General features: G+C 36.8%; 1 protein-coding gene across 3 annotated transcripts; it reads right to left on the bottom strand.

Moving 5' to 3' along the window:
- Positions 1 to 76: 76 nt before the first annotated feature.
- Positions 77 to 27,191, bottom strand: xrn1 (5'-3' exoribonuclease 1). Of its 3 annotated transcripts, none has more exons than XM_073853265.1 (42): positions 26,960 to 27,188; positions 25,934 to 26,166; positions 25,616 to 25,713; positions 23,398 to 23,507; positions 23,206 to 23,316; positions 22,995 to 23,080; positions 22,680 to 22,767; positions 22,356 to 22,524; positions 21,790 to 21,857; positions 19,957 to 20,091; positions 19,791 to 19,857; positions 19,571 to 19,676; positions 19,401 to 19,486; positions 19,067 to 19,227; positions 18,229 to 18,348; positions 17,944 to 18,113; positions 17,607 to 17,724; positions 17,417 to 17,509; positions 16,342 to 16,442; positions 15,887 to 16,018; positions 14,786 to 14,948; positions 14,484 to 14,597; positions 14,279 to 14,377; positions 13,993 to 14,108; positions 13,256 to 13,402; positions 13,084 to 13,173; positions 11,326 to 11,461; positions 11,186 to 11,242; positions 10,920 to 11,052; positions 10,747 to 10,816; positions 10,372 to 10,561; positions 8,729 to 8,824; positions 8,495 to 8,587; positions 8,131 to 8,220; positions 6,907 to 6,984; positions 6,541 to 6,672; positions 6,272 to 6,422; positions 5,920 to 6,071; positions 5,670 to 5,782; positions 5,400 to 5,503; positions 1,600 to 1,760; positions 77 to 1,498 (listed from the first exon to the last, which is right to left on the bottom strand). In XM_073853265.1, exons 1-42 carry the CDS (start codon positions 27,032 to 27,034, stop codon positions 1,223 to 1,225), a joined length of 5,088 nt encoding a protein of 1,695 aa, XP_073709366.1. In that variant the 5' UTR covers positions 27,035 to 27,188; the 3' UTR covers positions 77 to 1,222. The 3 variants fall into 3 exon arrangements, 2 of the variants coding, with proteins under 2 accessions (XP_073709366.1, XP_073709367.1); XM_073853266.1 differs by having other exon boundaries at positions 8,729 to 8,821; XR_012357597.1 differs by lacking the exons at positions 77 to 1,498; positions 1,600 to 1,760; positions 5,400 to 5,503; ... (16 more) ...; positions 14,279 to 14,377; positions 14,484 to 14,597 and having other exon boundaries at positions 14,808 to 14,948; positions 15,887 to 16,017; positions 16,340 to 16,442; positions 26,960 to 27,191.
- Positions 27,192 to 27,708: the final 517 nt, after the last annotated feature.

Here is a 27,708-nt window from a genome sequence, read left to right as displayed (position 1 = left end):
CACATTTCAAGGCACTTCAATAGGTCTGTAACTCTTATTAGATTGGTAACTCTATTAATAATTATACAATCAGAGGCATTGTGATAGCAAAAGTTTATTATGATAACAAAATGTCTTTACTGCACACCATCCAAATAGAAGGTGCACATTTTTGTCATTCTGGTTCTTAATTCATTAAATAAACAACCCAATGTCTTTAAAAATAAAAGTGTTATTTTTAACATTTTAAAACTTAGATGAAAAAAATCAAAAGACCAGCATAGTTTTAAAGAGAAATATTAACAATTGTTATTTACCATTTGTAAAATGGTGTATATAAAATCCATAGATCTAAATACACAAAATTCAATTAAAAATCAAAGAACCTAACAATCCTCCCAAAAAATAAAGGTAGCCTAATACAAAAATAAAATCAGTTTGAAATGTCCGAAAACCCTTTGAAAAGACATAAATTGAACAACAAACATCTCATTAGAAAGGCAGGTGTGTTCAAATTTATCCCCCACATTAAATCCAGTACATCGAATAATCCACAGACGTTACATTTGACTTAAATCTATGTGCTTTCTGGCCAGGTAAACATAATGAGCTCATCATCTAGTTAAGGTCTATGAAAATTTCGGCAGTTTCAAGAACTTAAAGACAGCCTCTAAAAATGGATCCAATCGTTCAGTTCTGATAGTTTTACTGCGTAATAAGATAATCTTTTTTATCATGCTCGACTCACATCACTGTGTGATATAAAAATATATACCAGTAAAGATGTTGTATTGCAGAGGTTTGTGCCAAATTGCATTATGTCTTTAGTGCATAATGTTCCATTACTACAAAACAAGTTATTGCACTTTGAATATTAAAATCCAGCAATAGAAAGTAACCAGTGAATATAATAAAAGCTTCAGGATTTGATATAGGGTCAAAAAATAGAATAGCGAAATTAAATGTAAAACCTGTTTCATAATCAACTATTCTATAATAATTTTGGTGCAATTATTAATACCAATACAAGTTTTCTCCACAAGTTAACTCCACTCAAAATATGGCAACTAAAACAAATACAAAACAGTTTCAGAGCCAGAGACAAAAACATTTCGTCTCACCAAGCATGATTAATTTAACTGCATTTTGACACGGCATTCTCAGTCCTTGTAACTATAATCATTAAGAGAGCTAAAGAGATGGCCAGCATAGTAAAACTGTCAGTCAGTCAGTCACAGTCATTTCAGTCTGTCACTTTAGCAGCCTCAAAGTTGACTGCCAGTTTTCTTTGCTTCCGCTTGGATGCCGAGCCTGGTGTGTGAGGGTTGGCACCTTGCCTGGGTGTCTTGGGTGTGGTAGGGTTGGGCTTTTGTACGGGCTCATTAATACTGGTGGGAGGGGGAGTCTTGGTTGGAGCTGGTTGGGATGGTCCACTGCTTTGACCAGCATGGAAAGAGGAGGTCGACAACGGCTTTGCCTCTTGGTTCTTGGTTCGGCCTGATACCCGCTTCTTAGTCACCTAAAGACATGATATTACGTTATAGCTAGAGTGATGAGCAGAAGTTAAACCTGATAGAAATACGAATTGAAACCCATCTAGAGCACTTAAAAAGGTCTTGCCTGGAGGGGAACAAATTGGTTGTGAGATCCACTGGATGCTAAGGGTGCAGGTCCCCGTGCTCCAGGGAAAGTACCTCCATAGAATGGCTGTCCCTGGTGGTGAGGCAGTTGCATACCCCAGCGAAGAGGTCCATAACCTTGTGGGGGCATCAAAAGACCACCTGTGTAAAATAAAGACAGAATTGCAAATGTAGACGATGACAGAGGCAAAAGCACGAAAGAGCGCTTGTTAAAGGCGGAGTCCACGATGTTTGAAAAACGCTTTGGAAAAGGAGACGGGCCGACTACCAAAACACACTTATAGCCAGTAAGGAGCGTGTCTACTAACCGACATCCTTGCCGGGTTGCGTATGTGTGGGGCGGGTCTATCAACAAAAGGTCCAGATTCTATTGGGGTAGGGGCGTGTTTGTTTAGGTGATTTCAAATATCAACATTGGCTTTCAAACATCGTGGACTCCGCCTTTAATAAAAGTTGTGCACTTCATGAACAGCCACACCATTGAGACGCTCCCGGTAAACATTTGTTTGAAGCATATCTCCACTTTTTAACACCTACAAGCAATTCAGGAGAACCGAACTTTTTGACTTCACTAACTGCCTCAAGCAAAACTCTTGGACGTCTTTTAGAAAGTGTATGCTGCGAACTTTGAATATTTTTGAGAATTCAATGTTTAGCTGCTCATGATAACTGGTCATTATTATTCACGTGAACACGACTGATTCTCTTCCTCAATGGAACGTCAGAGCTTTGTTTTCCAAAGACCGAAACTAATCGCAACACTCGCGTCTCCTGGAAATCCGGTTTATTTCAACCAATCACAGACTACTTCAACATTACCACAGTGTTTCCAGGAAAGTGTATAATAAACATCAGGCGTTTAGCCAACATTCTGTGGGCGTAGGTGAAGCTGAAGTGACTGGTTGCTGAAACCACGCCCCCCTAGCTCGACGGTAGTGACAGCAGTGGCAGTTCACCGGTCACTCAAATGGCCATTCCCTAATTATGCAGAACTTGAAGGCTTTTTAAAATTTAAACAGATAAGTTATAAAAAAATTCACTGCCTATTACAGTTATCATGAAGGGCAAAATTAGCTATACAGACCAAAAACACTTTTTGTACCAGGCTGTAAACATATTTATTTCTGCTGTAGACGATGAATGGCAGTTCAACACTCAGAGCAGGCGCTACAAACTCTTTATTTTTCAATCACTCCACAAAGAGACTAAGATTACTCTGCTGATTTTGGATATAAAGATATGATCCAGTCTCTCCATTCCTTGATATGCTGAGTTGTTTCATCCGAGTGCACCAAACATGACATCTAAATCCTTATTTACTTCTATATGTGTCACTAAAAGTTATTTTCAGATGCGAGTGTTTTCTTTGTGCTTCCCCCAAACAGTACACAAGACGGGCACACATGACACATACACAAACACATGAGTAAGGAAATTTGAGGCGCCTTTTGGCATTCTTATAAAAGACATGATTGCAAACAGCACAACTAAATCCTTATTACGCCTTATTCACGTCTATGCGTATATCTCTGCACAGCAAGTTTATTAAAAGCAGGATCACACGCATTCATTTTAAAGAAAAAAAACTCTAGACTACTAAATCTGGTATTGAAAAGTCTTGGGAAAACATGTTTAGAATAAGTTTTGTGGACTTATATTAGTGACGTAAAAATGTTGCTTTTTCAAAAACCATGGATAATTATTTTTCTCTCAAAAATAAAAACATGTTGCTCATATAATATTGTAGCCCAGTTTGTGCTGAACACAGTGTTATGAGACTTGTGCCATTATTATGTTTTTAAGCAACTGAAAAAAGCACTTTTGCGGTCATCACTTATAATCATTTTGGTGCAGGCACACAGGCCATATGAGTGTGTTACAGAGAAAATAGATGCTAAAAGTGGCAAAATAAATTATAAAAAACTAGGTGCCTTTTAGAAAAAAAGTTGCTAGGGTAGACTGAAAAGTTACTCAATCTAGCAACAAAGTTGCTAAGTTGTCATCACTGGCCAATGCAGAGCCTAAAAGACAACTTTCGTGGTTTTTGAGAAACTGTCACTTTTTCAACTAAATTTGTGCCCTCAATGTCTTGTATAACATTTAAAATACTGCATTAACTTTTCATATGTTATTTTCATACAAGGTTATATATTAATTTTGTAAAAAATTTAACCTGCAGTTTGTCTTTGTTTTATTGTTGTTGGCTTTTCATAATATCTTTAGTAATGAATCTGTTTTAAGGTAAGGGGGAAATCCTGGTCTTTTGTTTATTTCTGTTTGTTTGGTTAATAATGAATAATGTTAAAACTCAAAGTTAAAATTAGTTTATTAATCTGTGGCAAAATTTCCTCACCAAACTTTTTATTTTAAGGAAAATGTAATGTATGTAAGAAATGTATATCAATGAATCATAAAATGGCCCTGATATGTTGCTAGTAGACATTAAGAAATCATTTTCATTTCAAATACTTATAATCACTGACAACAGTGGTCCAGCCGGGATATTGTCATTTAAAAAGTGGAGTTGCAGCCCTCAACTGATGTTTATGTTGTCATGTTGTGTATTGGCCACCAGTTGTGTGATTGCAGTACCAGTTTTAGCCACAAGTTTTGTGATTGCAGTACCAGTTTTGGCTACAATGCTACATACTGTTCCCTTAAGTCGTAAAATATAAAAATGAAAGATTATAGTAAAACTCGATGTGTGGTTTTTGCACTTTTTAAAGTACACCTCTGTACATGAATACTCTTATTTAGGGATTTATTTAGCTATAATAAGTTAAAAATCTAATTGAACAGATGTTTAGACTTTTATCCAATTAATTAAACAAAATGATCGTCCGATTAATAGATTATAAGAATAATTGTTAGTTGCAGCCCTACTTTATACAAAAATAAATCAAAACACTGTAATGATTTAAAGGACTTGCTTAAGTGAATTGGTTCTCAAACATTCAGCGTACACTGCCCTTGTGTATGGTGTATCCCTTTGTGCCCCCCCAAATAAAATTCATGACATAAAACAATCTCAAACTTAGAATTTGAATGAAACAAAACTGTTAAATTATACAATGTAGTGGTAGTAGCCTATTTATCTGAGGTTTACTTGCACAGAATTTAAGATTAATTAAAGGGCACCTATTTCATTGCTAAAAACAACGTTATTTTATCCATTTGGTATAATATAATGTGTTCATGTGGTTTATGGTTAAAAAAAATTTTTTTCCACAAAACATACATTTTTGTAGCTCCCGATTTTACTCTCTTCTGAAACTCACGAATCTAAAAATGCTCTGTGTCCCTGATTGGCCAGCTAATCTGTACATTGTGATTGGCCTGAATACCTTTAAAGTCAGCCGGAAATGTGACGCTCCTTAGCTTGTTTGAAAGATTCGGTCACAATGCAATGCTAACTCTCTAATCCTTACAGGCTGTATTTTAGAAGCGGGAGGAATTGTGATAATGTCTGTCTTGTCTACATCACCAATGTCAGGAAGTAAACTGTTGCCTACAATCCGTGTGATTGTTGTATTTCAAGAAAAGAGATTTACGTTGGAGACGATAACTTACGTCATCGTTAACTTTGGGGTTTGTACCTTTTGCATATCGTTAACATGTACTAATACACAGCTACACACCCAAGGAAATGTAAAAATGTGAATCGAACAATAGGTGCTCTTTAATGTATTTTTAAAAATAAAACTGGGGCCCCACTAGCACCATCTCACACCCCCCAGTTTGGTAACCACTGATTTAGAGTAAAGGATAGAGGACACTTACTTGCCGGCTGACCAAAAATAGATGGATGAGGTGCAAGAGGCCTCATCTGTTGAACTCCAGGAAATATAGGAGGAGGAGGAAGTGGGAATGAACCCAACGAGTTCTGCAGAATACCAGAAGCATATATTCAGTTTATTTAACTTAAACTAACAGACTAAACAAACACAATAATTCTGCAAGAAATCATTGTTGCCCGCTTATGCAGTACTTAATTCATACTGTCAATTCATTAGTGTTTTAATGAGCTAGTACAAATTGTTCAATGAGTTCAAGCGCTGAAGAGCAAAGAGAGCAGCCTTTTCTTTGGCTTCAGTTTCAGACTGACACTGAGGACCATGGACCAGTAGACCATTAGACAACTTCACCTGACACACCATCAGATTCTGCACACCAAGATAAAGACAAAAGAAGATAAAATCTGAGCAATGACTGGAAATACAATATAAGGTTATGTATTAGGTTCTGTGTCTCTCAATATTCAAGATTACACAGACATGTAAACCTTGTGTGACAGACCAACCTGTCTGTGGCGGAGTAAGGCGAACTCTGGAGGTCCCATCCCAAGACCCATGCATATCCGGCCAAGCTCACCAGCCATGCTAGGCATAATGGGCGGCTGTCCAACCAGAGGAGGAGGTGGGGTCTCAGTCTGCGGTGTGTTTATCCGAGCAGCTATGAGAAAGAGAGCACCATCAATTACTTGCAATACACATTTCCACATGATAACAGAAAGTAGCTATTTATGAATATTTCATGATCTCATTAGAAAAAGTGTTAAATGCTCTTTCAATTGCAAGTCATTTTGGATAAAGCATCTTCGATTTAAATATCTCTGTAAGTTAAAGTATTCCCATTGTTGGACTCTGAAATACCTAGCTTTTTGCTGGAGCGTCTCTTGCCCTGCTGTTGGGCGTTGAAGTTTGCTGAATGCTGGCCTTCAGACTGTAAAGTAGACTCAGGGGCAGAGGAAGTTGTCCCAGAACTGTCAATCTTCAACATTTCTTTCAACATAAGTGTTCCCTTCTGTTTTAAGAAAAAAAATGTGCTTTTTATAACATTTTGTAACAAAATCAAACATGCCTTTAGATGTGTGCAGGCATGTCTTAAAATACTGTGGCTAAAACAAACATGAATTGCGCACCATGGCAAAGGATTGAGGAGAGAGAGGTTCTCCTGATTGGCTCTTGGGCTCTTTAGTCGTATAGTGCTGGGCTGGCTCAGGTTCCTTTGAAATCTTAAGATTGGCTATAAGCTCCTCAAATTCTGCAGATACCTGTAAAATAGACATTGTGTGTAAGATACCATTTAACCAAAGTTACCATTTATCTGTTTGGTTGAATACAAAACCAACATAAAAATTTAAAGAAGAAAATACATTATTTCTTTAAGTGGATTTAGACAATACTTAACATTTATCTTAAAAATTATCTAAAGGCAAAAGCAAATATTAACGCCGTTTACTACATGTTTTTTAGGATACTTATTGAAAAGTGAACGAGTTTTGTACCTTATTTGAAGGCTCTTGTAAATGAGCAGAATTCAAATCCTCATTTCTTTTTAGAAGTCTAATGTTGCCACCAAAGCCCTGCAAAACCAACATTTAGTAGATATATATGGCATAACATTCATTAATCTTTATTCATTCATGGATTTTTTGACTTGTCTTTAGCATGCCAAGATAGCAGCTTTTGTTAAAACAGCAGGAAATGTAGTAGGCTTTATGCCCAGCAGCACTACTTCCCGAACCCCAGCCAGCTCCTTGTTTCCTGTCTGCCATTATTGGACAAACTGATTAATCCAGGTGTGCCTGACCTCAGTAGTCACAACAACAATAATCAGACACACCTGGATTAATCAGTTTGTCCAATAATGGCAGACAGGAAACAAGGAGCTGGCTGAAGTTCAGGAAGTAGTGCAGCCGGGCACATGCAGCATCATGCCTGCTTATCATGGCACGGTGTAAGCTTAAGTAAGAAGTGACTATGCCACACAACCCAGGGGTCTTTTAAAAACATTTTTATACATATAATATGCTTGTTATCTCTCACAGTGTGTATGTTTGTTGGAAATTGTTTGCACAGCGTGAGCACAACAGCTGTGATTCCCAGCATTCTAAATTCAAAAGCCAACTTATTGGCCTTTGTTAAAGGAGCCATGGCATAAAAATCTGACTTTTTCCGTGTTTAAGGTGCTATGATTGGGTCCCAGTGCTTCTGTCAACCTAGAAAATGTGAAAAAGATCAACCCAGTAACTTAGTTTTGGTAAACCATTCTCTGCAAGCATGTGAAAAATAGGTTGTTGAAATTTGGGTCTCCTTATGATGTCATAAGGAGTTCTTATCATAACAATACTGCCCCTTAATCTGCACTATCCAACCACGACACTGCCATTTAGTGCAGAGAGAAAGAGAAAATAATTCACAGCACAATTCAGTTTCAATTTCAATAAACCACCATCATTGTGATCAGTGTTTGAATTTCATCAGCTCATTTGCATTTTAAAGGTCACACCCAAAACGGCACATTTTTGCACACACCTACAAAGTGGCAATTTTAACATGTTATAATAAATTATCTATATGGTATTTTGAGTTAAAACTTCACATACGTGCTTTGGGGACACCGAAGATTTATATGACGTCTTGTGAAATGTCCCCTTTAAGATCAGTGTGAAATAGCTCTTACAGATTTATGGTGAAATTGTGAATGAGCAATGGTGAATTAAGCTTACGGGTTTACTGGATGGGTCATTCCATTCGCTCTGTTTATTATGTCCCTCTGGTTGCTGCTGTTGTGGTACTACGCCACTGGTTTTCCCAGCCTGTTACAAATAATACAACCATATAAATTATTAAGAAATTATTAAGATTATCACACAGTATTAAACATCATGGTCATCATCTCAAAGCAGCTTTGAACCTGTAGCTCATTGGTAAAACCAAATCATTCATTAGAACGGCAAAGGTCATGGGTACGATACTATTCAGATAAAACCAAATTCTACCAAATGTGCCTATCAAATTGGCTAAATTTGTCTAAATGGAGGTTGTGATTAGTGCCTAAATACTTTCATCAGTGAAGAGAAGAAAACTCACATTGTTTTGCCAGTGAGCAGGTGGTTTCTGAGGCATTCCTGTACCCTGCAGGGATTGCCATACATTACTGAACTCTCTCTCACTGCTAAAGCCCTGTAGAAAAACACAACAAAAGTGTTTAAATACATCACAGCCTTTTAGCTTCAGGCAAAATTCCCAGAGCAGAATGGCCTATAGTAACCTCAGTTATTCACAGACATCATGACGCAAGCAAACTTTGCGTTGGCTTCATACCTTGTGTTGGTTTTTCTGGTTGAGGCCTTTATGAGGCGAGTTTCTGTTGCCCTGAGTGTCGGCACTGTGATTAACACCTTGTCTGCCATTCTGCTGCTTTCAATAGGAAATTTAATACTGTTAGACATTACATTAGCACAACATACATTCCTTTTACATTAATAAGCGGTTGGCACTGCATGGATGTTTTCAGAATTGTATATATGTATTTGTATGTGTATGTGCATGTGTATAAATATACATCATACATAACATATGCATAAATCAATGCACTAAAGAGTATTTAAAGGGCACCTATGCAAAATCCCAAAAAATTTGACAAGGTGTTTGGACATAATGTGTGTTGGCAGGGTGTGAACACAACTACCCTATGATGAAAAAGATTCACCCACTCCTTGTTTTTTAATCACCATTAAATCAAAGCGGTCTCATTAGACATGCACTGCAAAAAATGTATGCCTTACGTAGAATTTTCCAGTAAAAATATCTAAGAATTCCTAAATTGAGATACATTTAATTGAGAAGCAAAGTGGCTTAAGATTTTAAGTCTTGTTTACTAAACTAAATTATGAAAATCAAGTTTTTTTACTTAAAAAATATCTGCCAGTGGGGTAAGAAAAATACATTTAAATCGTGTTTATTGAATTAAGTTGAAACTGGAATTAAGTTTACTTTTCTTTCTGCACTAGCAGATATTTTTACTTGTTTTAAGTGTAAACCTTTTGATTTTCATCATTTATTTTAATAAACAAGACTTAATATCTTAAGCCACTTTGCTTACCAAGTAAATGTATCTCAATTTAAGAATTTTAAGATTTATACTAGAAAAGAAGACAAAAATACTAAGTAAGAGAAAACGTTTTCTTTTTTCTCAAACACTTAATTCAAGCAACATTTTCTCAACCCATTGGCAGATTTTTTTGCTTGTTTTAAGCACAAATTTACTTAAATTGTATATTTTTGTCTAAAAACTAGACTTTTTTATGAAAATCTTGATTTAAGAATTTTTAAATATTTTTACTGAAAACAAGACAAAAATACTAAGTAAGAAAGTTGCAGTGATTTTAATTCTCTTATCAATGTGAGGTCACATAAAAAGCACCGCCGACTTACAGTTCTGCATTACCATAGTTTCCACCCTCAGCGAGTTGGACTAGATACTATTATCTAAGACTGTATTAATCAGATCCATTTTAACTAAAGTGCTCACTGTCTGTAAGGAAGTGAGGAGCTTTAGCTCATTTGCATTTAAAGGTACAGACATTAAAAAGCACCATTTTGCTCCCACCAAAATAGGGGCATTTTGGACATGCTACAATAAATGATCTGTGGGGTATTTTGAGCCGAACTTCACAGACACATTCCGGGCACACCTAAGACTTATATTAAATCTTGAAAAAAAAAAACATAATAGGTGCCCTTTAAATTTTCTGATATACATCGAGCTGTGACCCAAAGTTAAGCACACATGCTCCACATTTTAAGCTATGGCAGACAACAACTTTAAACCTGGCCTGTGTCATTTTCTGATCCTCCTGTTCTACAAATAATTTCCTGACCAAAGCTAAAACCTGAAAAACCTGAAACAGTGAAAGTGTTACCCAACAGTGTTTGGTTTTAAAGGGTGAGTGTGTATCCATTACCCGTGTAGGTATAAACGGTGAACGTGGAGAGTGGTTAAGGCCGCCGAGTTGGCTCTTGTGTGTGAGATGGGAGGAGGGCTGGGGTTTGACAATGGCAGTGAGTTTGTGTGATCCCTGCTCCTTCCTGCTGCCATGGCTCAGGTTAATTAAGGCACTGGGGGGCAATCGATATCCACGTCCAGGAGAGCACCTATAGACCAATATCAGTCTTAGTAAAGCATTTCTTTACTTAACGTAAGTGCATTGTTCAAGTATATTAGCACATTCCTTCAATTTGAAATAACTGAGTAAAATTATTGAATTTTTTAGAATATTGCCACCGCCTTGCGGTAGAATATTGTCATTTTCCCACCCATATAAAAACCTATTTTATACCTGATAGTGAGACCTCCAGCAAATTCCTCATCAAACAGAACCTCGTACAGAACCTCAGCCTCTCGTTCAGCTGAAAATCCAGGACAGAAAGAAATTAGGAACTGAGACTTAATGGAGCTCTTTAGCCAACAAGAAAAGATGCCTTTCAATTTGTAATTTGTCTACGCAGTTACCTCCTTTGATACCAATGACAGTTCCCCGAAGGCCGAGAGGAACAGAGAAACTCTCTCTGACGTTGACAACGCGATCAAACAGGAGATATTCTGCATCAGGATCAGGAATTACACCGTGCTGCTGCTCCAGAGGCTGTACACACACAAAACTACACATTAACTTATGCATTATATACCCATTTACCCATACGTTAACACAACACAATTAAAATAACCGTTTTGTGCTCTCTTTCTTTCTCATAAACAGCACACACACACATACATACCCTGAAGAGCAGGTGGGGCTTGACAGTCACTCGCACTTTCTTGTTCATCTTTTTGAGCTGTCACACAGAGAAAGAAACACAACATTTAAATAAAGATAGCAATAAAGCTGTCAAACTTAAGTGCTTGGTGTGTTCCTCACCTTTGTTTCCTCCAGCTCTTCCTCAATTTTCTCGACAATGCCAGCGTCCAGGATCTGCAGGTCACATGACGCTCGAGAAGAAGAGCTTACTGGGTGAGCTTTCAACCAGGCCTGGATCTCCTGGACTTTTTCAGCCCTGATAGAGTAAGATCATCACAAACATCATCATAAACATGCCGGTAACCAATCAAATGTGTTCGCGTTTAGCATGTTAACTAGAACAACTACAGCAGTTATCTGTTATTAACCAGTAGGTTACAATGACATTATGTAATCCAATAATCTCTATCCAATAAATCTAGTTGTTGTATATAGTATAGTTTAGAGTATAAGCACATTTAAACACAGCTTACAAGCTAAGCAAAGTCCTGTACAAAAAAACCTAACTAAATAGTAGGGGTGCGCGGGGCAAAAACTAACGCAGGGTTAGTTGTAACACGGACTGTTTACATCGTTGCACAGGGTTGAGCGATGGTTTTTTTTCGTATTGATTTCACGCTGCCATAAGACAATCTCCGGCAAATTATTGGAAATGTTTAATGTTTTTACAGAGAGTTATTGATAAAAGAGTGTTTTGGTGGCATGTAAGTACATTTTTTCATTATGTTTTTTTTTCGGTTTCTAAGTTGGGTATGTAAGATACCAAGTCCAATGTTATGTCATCTTTATCAGTGTTTTGTTCACTAAAACATAGCATCGTTTTGAAATATGTCTGCAGCTCTTAGCAACTTTTTTGGTGGTCTTAAAAATATTTTGACCCAGCGGGGTTAATTGTAACGCTGTGTTACAACTAACCCCTCAGCACTTACAATATGAAAACAGCTAATGTTAGCGTAATTCTTGCTGTTGTTTGTGCCTGTCTTGTCAAAAATTGTGTGTCAAATTTATTTTTGTTCATATCTTTAATATTGATTGAATAAGGTCACCTCAAGGATTGAAATCATAATGAAATAAATGGCTAAAATGAGACTTTGATGCTCATTATCGCAGAATTTGATTTTGAAAATGTAGTATGGTTATTAGACTGGGTCACATATAAAAAATATTTTTTGTCATAACTGTGCTGCTTTTTTCTCACATATTTAGACATTTGTATCCATTTATAATTGAACTATTGTTAGAAAAGGGCTGGATGAATGAATACAGTGTGGATACCCGTCTATTATAGACAGATATATAAACAATATCCACTTCAAGTATATAGACAAAATAATATTGAAATATTTGCCTGCAAACTTAATTTTTAGCAAGTGTTCCAACTAACCCCCTGCCTGTTACAATTAACCCCACCTATGGGGTAAGTTGTAACGTTTGCACATTTGTCACGTTTGGTGTAATTGTCCAAGAATGGTAAGTACTAGAAACAAACTTCAAATGTTCATTTGTAGCAGATACGTGTGTGTTGCTTGTGTAAAAATATAATTAATCAAACTCAAATATTTTTTGAATGATTGAGCCAAAACCAAAAAGCGTTTGGTTGTGCCCCGCTCTCCCCTATATAGATAAATGTCAGTCAACAAACTTTATACAGTGTTAAATGCCACTGAAAATAAATGACTTCAGCAAAGTCCTTCAATATATATATATATATATATTTTATGTTATAAAATATATACAGTAAATTCACTATCTTCCATTGTAATGAATTAATTTGGACTATGACATTACACGTGTGCTTTGGTGTACTGTGACTAGCAAGCGCTTGGAGCATAAACTGCCTTTCTGAACGGATCATCCAAAACGGAAAGTTTTACACACCCATTCTCATCTTCTCCTGACCAGATATCATCTTCATAAAAGGCATCATCATGACTGTTTCTCGCTACATAGTCAAACACCTCTGAAAATCTGTAAGACAAAATTTTGTTAAAATACCCAGATGGATATACACGAGGTAGCAGGACAACCATAAACACACTCGCATACACACCTCTCTAAGTATTCAGCTAAAAGATCTTCCACAGCAGCAGAGTAAAGCCACTCCTTTTCCGTTCTCTTGGTGTAACCAGGAACTTCCTCGTTCTTCTTGTTGAACTTGAGATTAAGTCCAGCGTTTACTTTCTGCTCTCCATGAGGACTGAATGGGAGCAGCAATAGCACGGGTTACCAAAAAATAACAATGGTAAATCGTTGACGCACAAGACATTTCTTTAATCAAATTATTAACTTTCATCTGATTGAGTAACCAGTTTCATGTTGTGAGCCCTTTAAAGTTAACGTCCAAATTGTTTAAAACAGCTTGCCATCTATTTGCCAAATTACCCACTTCCTTCGCACACCCTCCGTGAAGCCTCATGTGTAAACATTGCTGACGCATGTTGCAATCTTTACCACTACAATTCAGTTTGAATTGATCTAAAACAATATTGTTTGGTCAAGAGCAACCAACCGCATGACTGTCAGCACTTGCCACAGAAGTGAAAACAACAAATCATAAACCACCACCACAAATACAACAAAACCAGCCTCGCCGCATGCTGGTTTTGAGGAAACTTCTGCTTTTTGACCGAATTTACCAATGTGGGAATTTTTTTTAAGAGGGCCCATGCATAACACTGGGTAATCTTTATTTCACTTCCTATTCAGATTATTAAATATTTTCTAAACGAGTCACTGAAGTTTACATTCATCATGCAAACTTTCATGGTAAATCTGAATTGCACTGACTTTTTCTTGGATCCTCTTCCGATGAAGATGCTACCGGAGAACCTTGAGACGAGGTAGCTGGTGATTCCAAGGCGGGAGGCGAGCACATACCCGGGACTATACTTCACAGAGTATTTCTGAGTGAATAAACAAAAATATTAATTGTAAAATCTGCACAGAATTGTACAGATAAGACATTACGATTCATTTAATTAATAGATATAAAGAAAACTCAGTATTTTTGTCATGTGCAATATAGGGAATCCATAGGAATTTAAGATGTGCGCTAAACAAGAACAAGTCTTACATGCTGGTTCTGTATTAAGGCATCCAGTTGAGGTTCACATGGTACAGAAAAGACCACTCGGACTCGTCCTTCATTGATGACATCACTAGAATCTTGCACCTACAGCCAACAAAAAGCATCTACATAAACAATAACTATTACAATACAATTTAAACATGTTTTAAGCATCAGAACTAACTGGAAAGCACAAAACAAAGTTACATACATCTCCCATTGCACCATAATATGGATTTCCAACCATAAAGACAGAAGTTCCTGGAGTAAACAGCTCCTCCAATGTTTTGAAGCGTGCCAGTGAGGAGTCAAATGCTTTGATATCCTGAAGTGCAAAATAAAAGACCAGTTTCTTTAACATAATGAATTAAATCACAAAAATGTTGAAAATCTTTTAGAGAAATAATATTAGATAAGAAAATAACACAAATAGTTTGAATTCTTATAGTAAACCAACATAAAGAAACTTTCCTGTGTAAACGTTTACTTTTGATACGCTAGATGAGAATTTACCTTCACAATGGTCTGGTATGGAAAGGGCAGGATCTGTTTGGCAAACTGCTTCTCCAAATGTACCGTTCCATTTTGACCAATGACATATTTTCTTCCCGTCAGCAGCTGGGCATACAACACCACATCTGTGTCGCTGATCACAATGCCCTTACGCCTGCCATAGCTGGAAAAAAACGAAGGTATTAACTTTAGGATGCGACTCAAACAAAACTAGTATCTTTTAATAATTTGGTGCCATGAATCTCAGACATAAAGTGACTAGATATTCTTTAAAAGAGCTCATTGCTGTACACCTATTTCCTTGTAACATAATCTACAGAAGTAAGATTTTTATACATTAGTGAATGAACCGAATGGACCACCCCACTCACAGTGAAGCCAAAATATACACTGAGTGTGGGTGGACTTTTAACATACAGTTTGTGCACTATACAACTGTACTGCCATACTTCAAAACTAAACACATCTTTATATTCCAACTGGAATGATTTATTGTCAGGACAGCTGCCCATTGTTGTCATTACTGTTTGTTGGCAACTGTTCATTTTATTAGTTTTTTTTATCTGTTTGCTTGAAAGACAGTACAGCTTCGTTTTGAGTGTTGCCACCTAGTGGACCTTTCGGTGAGATTTTATCACTCCACAACTCGTGCAACGGATATTCGTGGTTTGTACTGGTTTCCCCCAGACCATCTCGATCTTAAATAGTTAACTGCTAAACGAGTGCAATATTTCACCATTTACTCTATTTCCCACTGTACATAATGACACTGCGTTACACCTTTGCATAAGTGTATATACTACACACCATCTATAAATATGTAAATGTGATAATATAGTACCCTATACAAATGTCTAAACTTTTTTTTTTTACTATTTTACTATTCCAATTTCAAAACATGTCTTTAAATTATTGTGTCGTCTTGATTTTGGCAATAAAGCTTTTTTGATTCTGATGTCAAAAACGATCACACACGCCAATGCACACTGACTGAGCAAAATGCAGACAAGCAATCGATGCTCACGGTCAACACAGTACAATTACAGATATGATATGTAGGCCTACTAATATATTTACAGCTGCTAATATAAAGCTACATACTATTCTGTGAGGCCTTGAACTTCTTTAATCCACTCTTTCTGCTCTTTATCGGTCAGACGGGTCACTTTAGTAGGGGGTGGCGTGTCGTCCATATACAGCAACTGAGGCCCTGAGGGTTCCTCTAAAAAAAACCTACAAAGCAAGAGGATACACATCATTAAACAACCTAAAAAGAGAGAAAATGTATGTGAGCTATACGAGTATATAATAATTAAAGTAAATCTGTCATTATTGCAAAATGAAACACAACAGGGTGATCAGGTTCGATAGGTGTGACTGTGCATTTGTCAATGTATTACACATTAAATAAACAATAAACAGACAATTTTGAAATATTCATATGGGCCTAAATCTTAAACGAATTGATTACATGAGAAGAGACCTACGAGTACTATAGTACAACAGTAAACTATACAGTTTAGTTGCCATTTTACAAACATGCATAATCGACTGACTTTGTTTCTCCATCTGAAACAGCCACAATTCGAGCTTCCATTAGATGAGGCCAGTTAACAAACACAGTCTTTCCCAAAACCAAAGCTGCAACATCATCCACCTGCAACATAGCGAAACATACAAAGCATCACATCACAATGAAACAATCACACATCTTCAAAATGGAATAGTTGCATAGATAAAGATAACACAAAATCAGAGAAAAGCACTGCTTTTCTGGAATAGAAGTCAAGCTATACATATATTTAAATTCAGGCATCAAAATCGCGTCTAGTTTGCCGCTTGAACATTTTGAATGCATTCGCCCTTCTAGAGCTAAAAGCAAGCATTTGACGCGCGTCAGAGGCGAAATCCGCTTCTTGTGGGAGGGGCAAGTGCTATGCGGTTGTCTGTTTGCAAGATGGCTGATGTTGATCGTGCATTTAAGGAGAGAGTTACCGGTTTGTATTTAGTAACCCTACTATAGGGGGAAAATAGTTTAAAAAACGGCGGGAATGTCACAGGTCGATTAACGTAACGTAATTTAAAAGTGAAATGTGTATTTACAACTTACCAGGTTGCCTAATGTCCTCACTTTTCCAAGCGAGGTCCTTTTTATTCCTGTCTCTATAGAAATAAGAACTTGTGTCGTATAGCTTCAGGTGACTGCTCACGGACAATATCAAGCGTTCCTCCATGTTGAATGAGTGACTCCGGGCAGGGCTGCCGTCACAGCAGCAAGCAGGCTCCTGATTGGTTAACGTGGCGCAAAAATCCGCCAAAGTTCAAATTTTTCAACTCGGGCGTCAGCGGCAAACTTGCGTCAAATGCAAAATGCACAGAAAGCACCATTCGCGTGTACCGCATCAGACACTCAATTCGCAGCATTGAAGCGGAATCGCGTCTACCGCGCCGTGCTAACTGCCTCATTTGTGCCGCGAGACCTCCAGACGCGTGTCAACGCGTCTGCCATTGACTTAACATTGAAATCACTCGCGCTTGACTCCCTTACCGGGGCTGGTGTCAATGCAGCATTACACTGTTAGCGCAATGTTGGGTCACAAGCTCCACATTTTGAGGATTTAAAACGCTTACCTGCTCCACCTGGCCAGGGAAAATTTCCAGAATCATGTTCTCTCCCCTGCTGCTTTGTTGAAACACCATGACCCCACTTTTCTTTTTATAAAACTGTGTGAAAGAGATAGAAAAGTATAATCTGTGTGAATTCTCAGAGCTCGGATTATAATGTTTTGTTTACAGTCAGGTGGGAATGAGGTTCGCTTACTTTATGACGGATGTGCTGTAAGGTGGGGAAACCGCAGAAGTAAAGCGCTCCTCTGTCAAACCTGCACCTCACGTGATCCACTGACAAACGCCACGCGTCCATCGGGATTGGCGTTTGCCTAGGAATATGGGACAACCATTCAAAGTCAATCGACAACAAATGAAAGTGTTAACATAGTTCACAATGAAAAAATAAAATGAATGAAAATATATTAAGTGAGCAAGTTTATTTTTTGAAAGATGTCCTAATTGAGGTAAAATGTATGTAATGTTTTGCAAAACACTGGTATGTTGAATATCCTAAATTTGTAAAAATCATTGTGAGTGGTAGGTCATACCTGACATGACAGTGGACGATATTGGGGAAGATCTGGGGGGCAGGAGAGTCGTAGGCATAGTCAAGCTCTTTATCAAAGCAGTAGACGGCACATTCAGTATGTCTGTTTCTGGCCTTCTCAGACGGCATCAGTTTATGCGAGTAGGGCTCCATCGCTGCTAACAAACATTTCTGAATAATGCAAGCACACATAAAACATTAAAACTCACTTTCAGCACACATATGCTACACCATAAATATGATGCGATACGCTGTGATAAATGAAATATGCAAAGTATTAAAGCACCTCATCAATAAATGGGATGAGCACCACAGCTTCCCACTCCTGCTGCTTGCCGTTTAGGTCCGTTTTGAAGTCTTGTGGGTAATACTCAACAATAGGTGAGCTCAACGATGTCATTAGGTGCTACGAAAAAAGAAAGCGACAAAGAATCAAGTTTTTCTGAAGATGAAAGAGACCTGATGATGGCTTACATATAGACAGAACGACATTAACTCTTGTGCATTGTTCAAATTCACTACCCTTTCGTATTGTTCGGGAAGAAAAACTTTTTTGCATAAATCTGTTATTCCACTTCTGTCCTGATCAAAACTACTAAATGTTTACAAAGATTTTAACTCTTTAATTCTCCAAGTTCATAAATGATGTCACTGATTTGGACACAGACACACATATAATCATGCATTCTTAATTGTTGGTGTTATTTTCTGTTGCAAAGAGGTAAAATTTGTAATTTTTATTGTTCATCTTTTATGAACTTGGCAATCAAAGAGTTAAAATCCTGTAATTTTGGTAAACATGTAGTAGTTTTGGTTAATTAACAGATTAATGCAAAAAAAAAAAAAAATTTATCTGATACATTTTTTACAGCCATTTAATATAGTGGATGTTTTCATCCCAAACAACACAAAAGGGTAATGAATTTACCCGCAGTGTATTGTTGAGTTTTTGAAAAATAAAAATCCCCAAAATATGTGTCAATATAAGATTTGACACCAAAAATCATTCCATTGGCTGAAACAGAGAAAATTGTGGCCAAACTAAGACTCAAAAGCGCCCCATAGTGGATGAAAACCAGCCCAACTATACATAAGGGTTAAAGCCATGAAGGTGTGTGGCTCACCTGGTAACACTGTGGAAGTAGATCTTTGCTGGCTGCGGGCAGGACACCCAAAAGCTGCTCAAAAGGCATGAAAGGTTTGCCAAGGTCAAAGGTCAATTTGAGATTAGAGATGTTTCTCACATCAGAAAGGAAGGGGGCATAGTGGTACGGATAATACCAGCAATGATATGTTTAACACAGAACACAAATGGGACAAGCAAAGGTTAAAAGGGTCACAAAGTTATCTGAAAATCTTCAGCATTGCCTGTTTATGTATTATGTACACAAAGATGATCTTTACATTTTCAAAACAAACAAAGATACAGTTGTTGCACTCTCATAAATACACACCAGCTCCATGACTGGACTCCATGATAGTAATAATGTAGAATCCACTGGATGCCTTCCACATAACATTTAGCCTGATTGGCCAAAAACTCACTGCAAGATGAACACATAGGAAATTTCAGATGCAAGTATACTTTACATATTTATCGTGATTCAAGTTAAATGTTAAAGGCTCACTCTGAGACGACTTCAACTTCCATCTTGGTCATGTAGTATGTGCGCTTATACTGGCGAAACTCTGCTTCAAACATGTCATCATCCTCGCCGTCCTCTTCTGTGCCATCTGGTGCATTATGGGAAATCAGAGTCTTTATTAGACATAGCGCTACTCAGCTTTAATTACAGTCTTTAAAAATAACCAATGAGCTTAAATTTTTGTGCGCATGTTAATGTTTACCTTTTCCTGTAGTGTTTGTGTCCTTAACTCCATCAAGAGCAGCAAGACACAGGGAGTTATCTACAGACTGAATACATGCAGGACAGGTCATGAGTCAGAATCAAAGCATAATAATGGTCTACATTAGTGACACATGTGTGTTAACACTCTGATTGTTTGCACTCACCCTGCTCTTCTTCACGCCTTTGGCATCAGCTTCCTCAGCCGCCAGCCCAGCTGCCTCATTCAGGTACTTGTTTCCCACTTTACTCTCAAACCACTTCAGATCCACAAACACTTCACTGAAGTGCTCCCGGTCAAACTGACAAAAAAGAAGCACATGTAGAGTATAGGTCCGGGCACAAAGAGTAGTTATATATAGAATTGCACAACAATACAATATAGCTGTGTGTTATAGGGGAAGGCTAGATAGCCAATCAAAAATGAAAAACTCAGTTGTAAAACCCTCTAAAAGCATCTAATGTTTTCTTGTAAAAAAGGTCTTTGAGGTCCAAAATAAAACATCCCAATCTTGAGTAATTTCATTTCTATAGGAAAGGCATTAGGTATTTAGTATGTGCCTTTATCAAAAAACAGCAAATTGATTTTTCTAAAGATAACTTATATCCACCTTTTTCTCGAACGCGGAAGTAAGTGATGTGACGTATTTCCCTTTGTTCGAGACTTCTGGTTCAATAGCCAGCCGGTAAAAAACAGTGTAGTGGGAGCACGCATAAAACATGATTTAAACAGTTAATATTTACTACACGTGCCATGTATGAACCAGTGTGAGGATGAAATTAAGAAGTGGCTTGATATATCATATGAAGATATATTCAATCATTTCGTGTTGTTGATAGGAGGTGACGGGTCTTCAATGTGCAAATATAAAAGCACAGAGACATACCAGTATCTTTACAATGGGAAAGTCAGTCGAGTGTTTGTAGATGGAATTTACCAAGACTTCGTGTTTTGAACCTTTTCAGGAGCTGGTATAAAATGTCACAACTGTCCCTTTGGTGTGAGTTTTTTTTTTTTTTTACTTTTAATGGACTTGTTTATGGCGACACGTCAAGTTTTACGCGGTCTGACACAGTCGGCAGTATTTTTCTCATTCAAAATATTGCAAGTTATTTGAACAAACCATAATAAACATATTAAACTATATGTATTGAGTATTGTTTTCGTTTTATGACAATATTATTACATTGCTTCTTCCGCACTAAGTGGAGCTTATGAAATTATTTGCTTACTTTTTAAAGTATTTGCTTTTTCATTTAAAAACATATAACAAAAGTACGTTCAAACACATTACTATTATAAACATAAACTAAGCAGATTATGTCGTATTCTGTACTGTAATGGCATCTTTGTAATAATATATAGTAGCAGAATAAATAAATCAGCTAAATCAGCATATTTTTTATCAGAATAATAGTTGTTTTTAAACAATTATTGTATTTATTGTTTACTGGCAGTTTCTATGAAAGGTTTCACTGGATGGATTTGTAAATACAGATCATGAGTGCATGTGCGCCACATACACATTGAGTTCTTGTGCATGGATTATGGTTAAAACAAATGTTTTGTAGAGATTTACTGCGTTTGCATTAGCTATTATGGCAACCCCTAACTGCACAAATTATGTCGGTTTTCCAGGATTTCATAACAAACATTAAACAGCCAGTCAAAACGGCACAGTTGTGTCCTTCGCAATAGACTACCATTAGCTTTAGTGGCTCACCAGAAGTCATAAACAGGAAAGCTCAAAGATGGCGGTGCCCACATTTACATCAAGAAACAGGTGGATACAAGGATCATTTTATACAGTATATTGTCCAGCCTCTGCTTTGCTAATGTATTTACAACCCAGCATCAATAATAAAAGATAGAAGTGTAAAATACACTTATACTAGTGTAGTACAGTATTACAGTATACAAAACTGGTGGACTTTTTAATGTAGATGTTATATTGGTGTGCATTACTAATAATTTATTAATAAAAACAGCAAACACTCACATCTGATAGCTTCTCCAGGTACTTCTCAAAGTTTACGAGGTTAAGGTGACCATTTTCATTCAGGTAACCTAAAGGAGGCCACACAAAATCATTACTACAGAAACATCACTTTAAAAGGTACATTCCACAAGACTTTTTACAATGTTAGATAAATCTTTGGTGTCCCCAGAGTACATATGTGAAGTTTTAGCTCAAAATATATAATCTATTATAACATGTTAAAATTGCCACTTTGTAGGTGTGAGCAAAAATGTGCCGTTTTTGGATGTCCTTTAAAATGCAAATGAGCTGATCTGTGCACTAAATGGTAGTGCTGTGGTTGGATAGTGCTGATTAAGGGGCAGTATTAACCCCTTCTGACATCACAAGGGGAGCCAAATTTCAATGACCTATTTTTCTAAATGCTTGAAGAGAATGATTTACCAAAACTAAGTTACTGGGTTGTTCTTTATCACATTTTATAGCACTTAAACATGTAAAAGTCAGATTTTCATGATATGTCAATCATCAATACGAACTAATGTCCGCATACACAGGCTCCCTAAGCGGCAGTCATGCTAACTCACCTCCTAAAGTGGGAAGCACACTGATGTAAGTTCTGTAGAGCAGCGGTAGTGCGTCATGATTGATGTGAAGGTTAGGAAGATGAGGGATAAAGTCATTGCCCACCAGGAAACCCATTAAGACCCAGTCATCTATGATCCGATCCACATCATACTCAAAAGGGATCTTATTCTGATATACATTGACAAAACATAGAGTTGATTTAGTGTAACATCACACATGTACCAGTATACTGTTTATCATGGTTAATGAGGCATTACAATAATTTCATTTGATCTAGCATGTGTCGAGAAGGGCAAGATAAATGAGAGTTCACATATCCTCACCCTGAGCTCTGAGAACTCATAGTCAATGTATTCCCTCATTAGGGAGAGATGGAGCAGGTGAAATGTTGTCTCCTCAGGTGCTGTTATCCTACATGTCACATAAAACTCATTTATCATAAATGATCACAAACTTTATTTTTAAACATCTGTCTACAATTAGAATTTATCACAACTGGGCCAGACGTTTTTTAACAAAAAAAAGCTATATGGTAACATACAAGATAACTTACATAAGACAACATAACCAACATTATCAACAATTTAAAAATTGAAAACCTGTCGGGCGTCTCCATATATCTCCTATAACATACACACCTCTTCTGTGACTTTTTGCCTCCAAAACGCACCTCCTCTCGGAGGAGAGAAAAATTTGGCTCATGGCTAGTCAAGCCAAGCATTATCTGCACATAAGAAAAGACAGAAGGGTAAAAATGATTATAAAAAATACATGACAAGACACAGGATTTTTCACAAGATGGAAACACATTAATTTCTTTATAGTACACGAGTACAAAAATGTTCTCACCAGATCGGCATCCAGACCATAAAGGCAGTGCCTTGTGTTTGGATTATGATTTGGTTTGGCACTCTCAGCGCGAATGAACTCCATGATTTTGTGCTCTCCTTCACCGGGGGTCTATGAATGAACAGTTCCAAAAACTCAAAGTTGAAAACACAGAAACACGCATGACACAAAGCTCTGAATGTATTAACTCACCTCATGACCAGACAGGTACACATTCACTCCCTGCCATGATTTATCTGTGGACAGTTTATTGTGAACAAAATATTTAAGCTGATCCTGCAGCCTGGCCATGAAATCCGTTCCTATGGAGGTTAAGAAAAACACAAATATATAAGATACATAATGTGAGTATTCATAGAAATCTTCATAGAACAAAACAGCAGACAGTAACGATGGTAAAAGTAAAAAAAAAAGCATTCTGGCTTGCTTTTCGCCAAACAATTTAGTATTTTTTTAAAGTTTCTTTAGGAATTTAAAGGGGAAGACATGGAAAACATGTTCGGAAAACAATTATTTATATTCACTAACTTATTAAATTATAAGAGATTATTAAAAGATCAGTAATACATATTTTCAATGTAGTTCATAATATATCATTATTGGCATAAGACAAGTAAGAACAAACACACAGGTACAGCATGTTACTCATTTCAATTTATGTAGCAACTTTACTGTCACTATCTCCCTTTTACTTATTACTTTCATATTGACGACAGGAATATAAATCTTAAAAAAATAACCCATTCATTTCATAATGACGACAGGACTATAAATCTTTAAAAAAATTGACAAAACGCAGTTAAATTAGTCCATATGAATTCTGTTAAGTAATTTAAAGGTGCTGTGTGTAGATTTTAGCGGCATCTAGGGGTGATATTGCGAATTGCAACCAACGGTTCAATCCACAGCTCATCCCTCCCTTTTTTATAGGGTGCATCCCAATTCAGGGGTTGCGGCCTTCCAAGGCCGTATCTGAAGGCAAAGGACATCACCGGGCCGCAACAAAGGCTGTCAATTCGAAAGCTCCTTCACATACAAGCCTCCAAATGTGGCCGTTTTTCCAATGTGCCCCCGTGATGTATTGGTATTTTGAAATACACATTCAAAATTGTAGTTAAATAATAGTGTATATATATTGCAAATTAAAGGTCCTTGTGACTGTTTTACTAATAAAAATGATGTTTTAGTGATGTGAATTAATATTACTGCTGCAATATTGGGTTGCATTTTGCTTTTTGTATTTCTAAGGTTGGTGAATTTTGCATACTGTTGAATAGTTTAATCAGCATCAATGTGCTATATTTTCTATAAAAAATATATATATATATATATATATATATATATATATATATATATATATATGCCTCCATATTTAATTTTTAAATGTCTGATAGGTCACAGCTGGTATGTCCCGCTGACAAGCATAGTGGGCGGGAACACCAAGTGATGCAATTCCCCCGTAGGCTGGACCGACTTATTTTAGTTTGCTTCATGGCCTTTGGAGGCTGCCGCCTTCAATTATCGAGCCTTGCCTTCAAAGTCTGCGGCCTTCAAAGGATCCAGACCCTGAATTGGGATGCACCCATAGGGAAGCTACGGTAGCCACCACAGAACAAACATGTCGTCTTTTGAGACTACATTGTGATGTAAAGCACTTTGTCCATTTAGAAACATGGCATGGCAAAATGAATTACATGCCGACAGAAATCGCTCATTCTAAGGTAATAAAAACATAACAGTTCATTATGTAAGGTCTTTATACACCACTGAAAATATAGTTGTGTAAATTATTTCGCATTTCTATCAATAAATCCTCCTAAAATGTACACACTGCACCTTTAAAGGTGCAGTGTGTACATTTTTGCGGTACTAGTGGTGAGGATGCGAATTGCAACCAATAGCTTAGTCCACTGCTCACCCCTCGCTTTTGAAACGCATAGAGAAGCTACAGTAACCGCCACGGGAAAACATGTCATTGATGGAGACAACCTAGCAAAAAAAGTTTGTCCGTTAAGGGCTTCTGTAAAAACATGGCAGCACAAAATGGCAACTTCCACGTAAGGGGACCCTCTGTGTATTTAGATAAAAATGTCTCATTCCAAGGTAATAAAAACTTAACGGGTCATTATAAAAAGGTCTTTATACACCCCAGATAATATAATTTTGTATATTATTTTGCATTTCTGTCAAGAGATCCTTTTAAAAATTACACACTGCACCTTTAATGGTGTTAACATTCCATCTTTTTCTCATGGAAAGCTACTTAATTGCTTCAGAACTATTTTTGAATATTCTCTTTACGTTAATTTTGGAGTTCATGAGTCACTATTATGAAGAAGAGTACTCTGAAGAATCTGCAGAACATCTATGGCAAAATAATGACAGAGTTTTCATTTTTAGAATCACAAACCAGGAGTGATGCAGTTAGAATCAAATCTGGCCTCTGTGGGTAAAACTTCACCCTTCTCCAAAGCCTTCTTGATTTTCTCCTCGGCTTCTTTTGCTGACCTTTAAAAAACATATAAAGTACTGACACTGAAGTTATCATGTTTTTTTGCACAACATGTTGTTTATCTAAACAGCGTAATGCCCTGTTTCAGAAGAACTTGTAAGGAAAAGACAAAAGTACACCAATTAATGTACTCTGTATCTGAAAATGTAAAAACTAAATGCTAAATATACTTTAGTGAATGAAATGTACAGTACTGCAGAGACTATTCTGCCATACCTGAATCTTCGTCCACGTTGCTGGTTCATCTTGGCCCTGGGTGCTACTCCATCGACCGCCATGAAAAACACTTTCCTAGGCTTAATAATGCGAAAGAGTACTTCCAGGTAGTGAAAAATATCAGCAAATATCTTCTCCTCAGAAATGCGGAAGTGCACGTCCTCATCATTAGGGTGGGAACATTGATGGATGATACCGTTCATATCTAAATAAAGGTTGTCGAACTCTGGGATCTGTGATGAAAGAGACATTGTTGAGAGAAGGAAAAGAGAGAAAATGATTGATGTCATATATAACTGCAATAAACTGTAAATCCAGGGTAAATTCTCATAATCGATTTATGAAATTAACATCATGAAAGTTTGATTTCATGGCCCTACTTAATAAATAGTTAAGATAGCAATGTTATATTTGTATCATACAATTGTTAACACAGTTGTTAAAATACACACAAATATGAAAATGGCATCAACATTGATGTATTATTAGTTGACTAATAAAAGTGTAAGGAGTAATCAATATAATTTGTTTCGCATATGTTTAGTTATGAAATTGGAGAAAGGTTTTTGTGCTTTTTCAAGTACATTTTATGTTGCTGTTTTTTTTATCTGCTTGTGTATGGTGATCGATTAAGTTTTTTATGTCAATGTGCATTGGTTAGCATTGAGCCTTACAGCACAGTATTTTTGAATGGCAAAAACTGCAAGTATTTTGACTGTCTGCTTCAGCTGGCTGAATATTTGCATAGCTCAACGTGATTGGCTGTTCTTAACAAACGTTTAGAGCAAGCCAAATATATGGTGTCTATGTAGGCAGTTCACTAGGTTTTAAAACACGGCCGTCATATTTTACATTAAGCAACAACGACATTAAACGCAAGGTTATATTTTGTTATCTACATAACGTGATATTCACCAGAAACTATTAAAGTTTTAGTCTGTACTGTGAAGTGTAAAGTTTAAGGGTCTTGATCATAAAGCTGTTAACGATCTATGCGGCCCTGTTATATTAGCCAAACAAGCTTACCTGATGCTCTTTGACAACTTCACTTAAACACGGATACCGCTCTGATATCCATCGGTAAAATTTAGGCACTCCCATCTTTTCGCCTAACTCTTCGAATAAGTATAATGTAGATAAAATCTATAAAAAAGTCAAAATGAGCGGGTTTTCATAGATTGGTGTTGCTAGCTCTGTCGGTTTTGTTTCTGTATGAGCTGTTACTTTCCAGTCAGTAAAAATGTCCGTGTGGAAACTCATGATGTCACATCGTAACAGCGTTCCGATACAGACACTGAAAATATGAATATAGGCTAAATAAAAATATATACTGTAAAAATAAACTTTATTAGTACTTTAAAAATACAGATGTAGATCACTCGTTATGGTATTTTAAAAACCTCAGCAATGTACGACCAACACACTTTTTAGTGAGCTAGACCTACTACTAGGGTCTATGTGAATGATGTAATATGAGCAACTAAAGACCATTGTAAACATTTCGAAAGATAATTGCAGTTCACCAGTCCATTGTGTAAACATATTTGTTTACACTTTGAACTCAATGTTTATTTGACATTAGCTGAATACGTATATTAGCAGATTGCCTTTATTAGATATAAGATAAAGGATGAATTTGGTTATGCAGTTAATTTTATTGCAGAAAATACATTTATAATAAACAAAATCCAGAATTACTTTATTAGATTCGATTGAATATATTATAGTGACCATGTCTGTGAAAACCCAGCTAAAGTCATTTTTTGTGATTTACT

Source organism: Misgurnus anguillicaudatus, chromosome 2 (assembly GCF_027580225.2).
Source record: "Misgurnus anguillicaudatus chromosome 2, ASM2758022v2, whole genome shotgun sequence".
NCBI lineage: Eukaryota > Metazoa > Chordata > Actinopteri > Cypriniformes > Cobitidae > Misgurnus > Misgurnus anguillicaudatus.
This window is presented reverse-complemented; position numbering and strand designations above follow the sequence as displayed.

Excerpts from the sequence above, each read along its gene's own strand:
- xrn1 (XM_073853265.1), bottom strand. The coding sequence starts at position 27,034 with ATGGGAGTGCCTAAATTTTACCGATGGATATCAGAGCGGTATCCGTGT. Across the intron at positions 26,167-26,959 it reads AAGTTGTCAAAGAGCATCAG|ATCCCAGAGTTCGACAACCT; the intron begins GTAAGCTTGTTT and ends CTTTCATCACAG. Across the intron at positions 23,317-23,397 it reads TGTACCTGTCTGGTCATGAG|ACCCCCGGTGAAGGAGAGCA; the intron begins GTGAGTTAATAC and ends GTTCATTCATAG.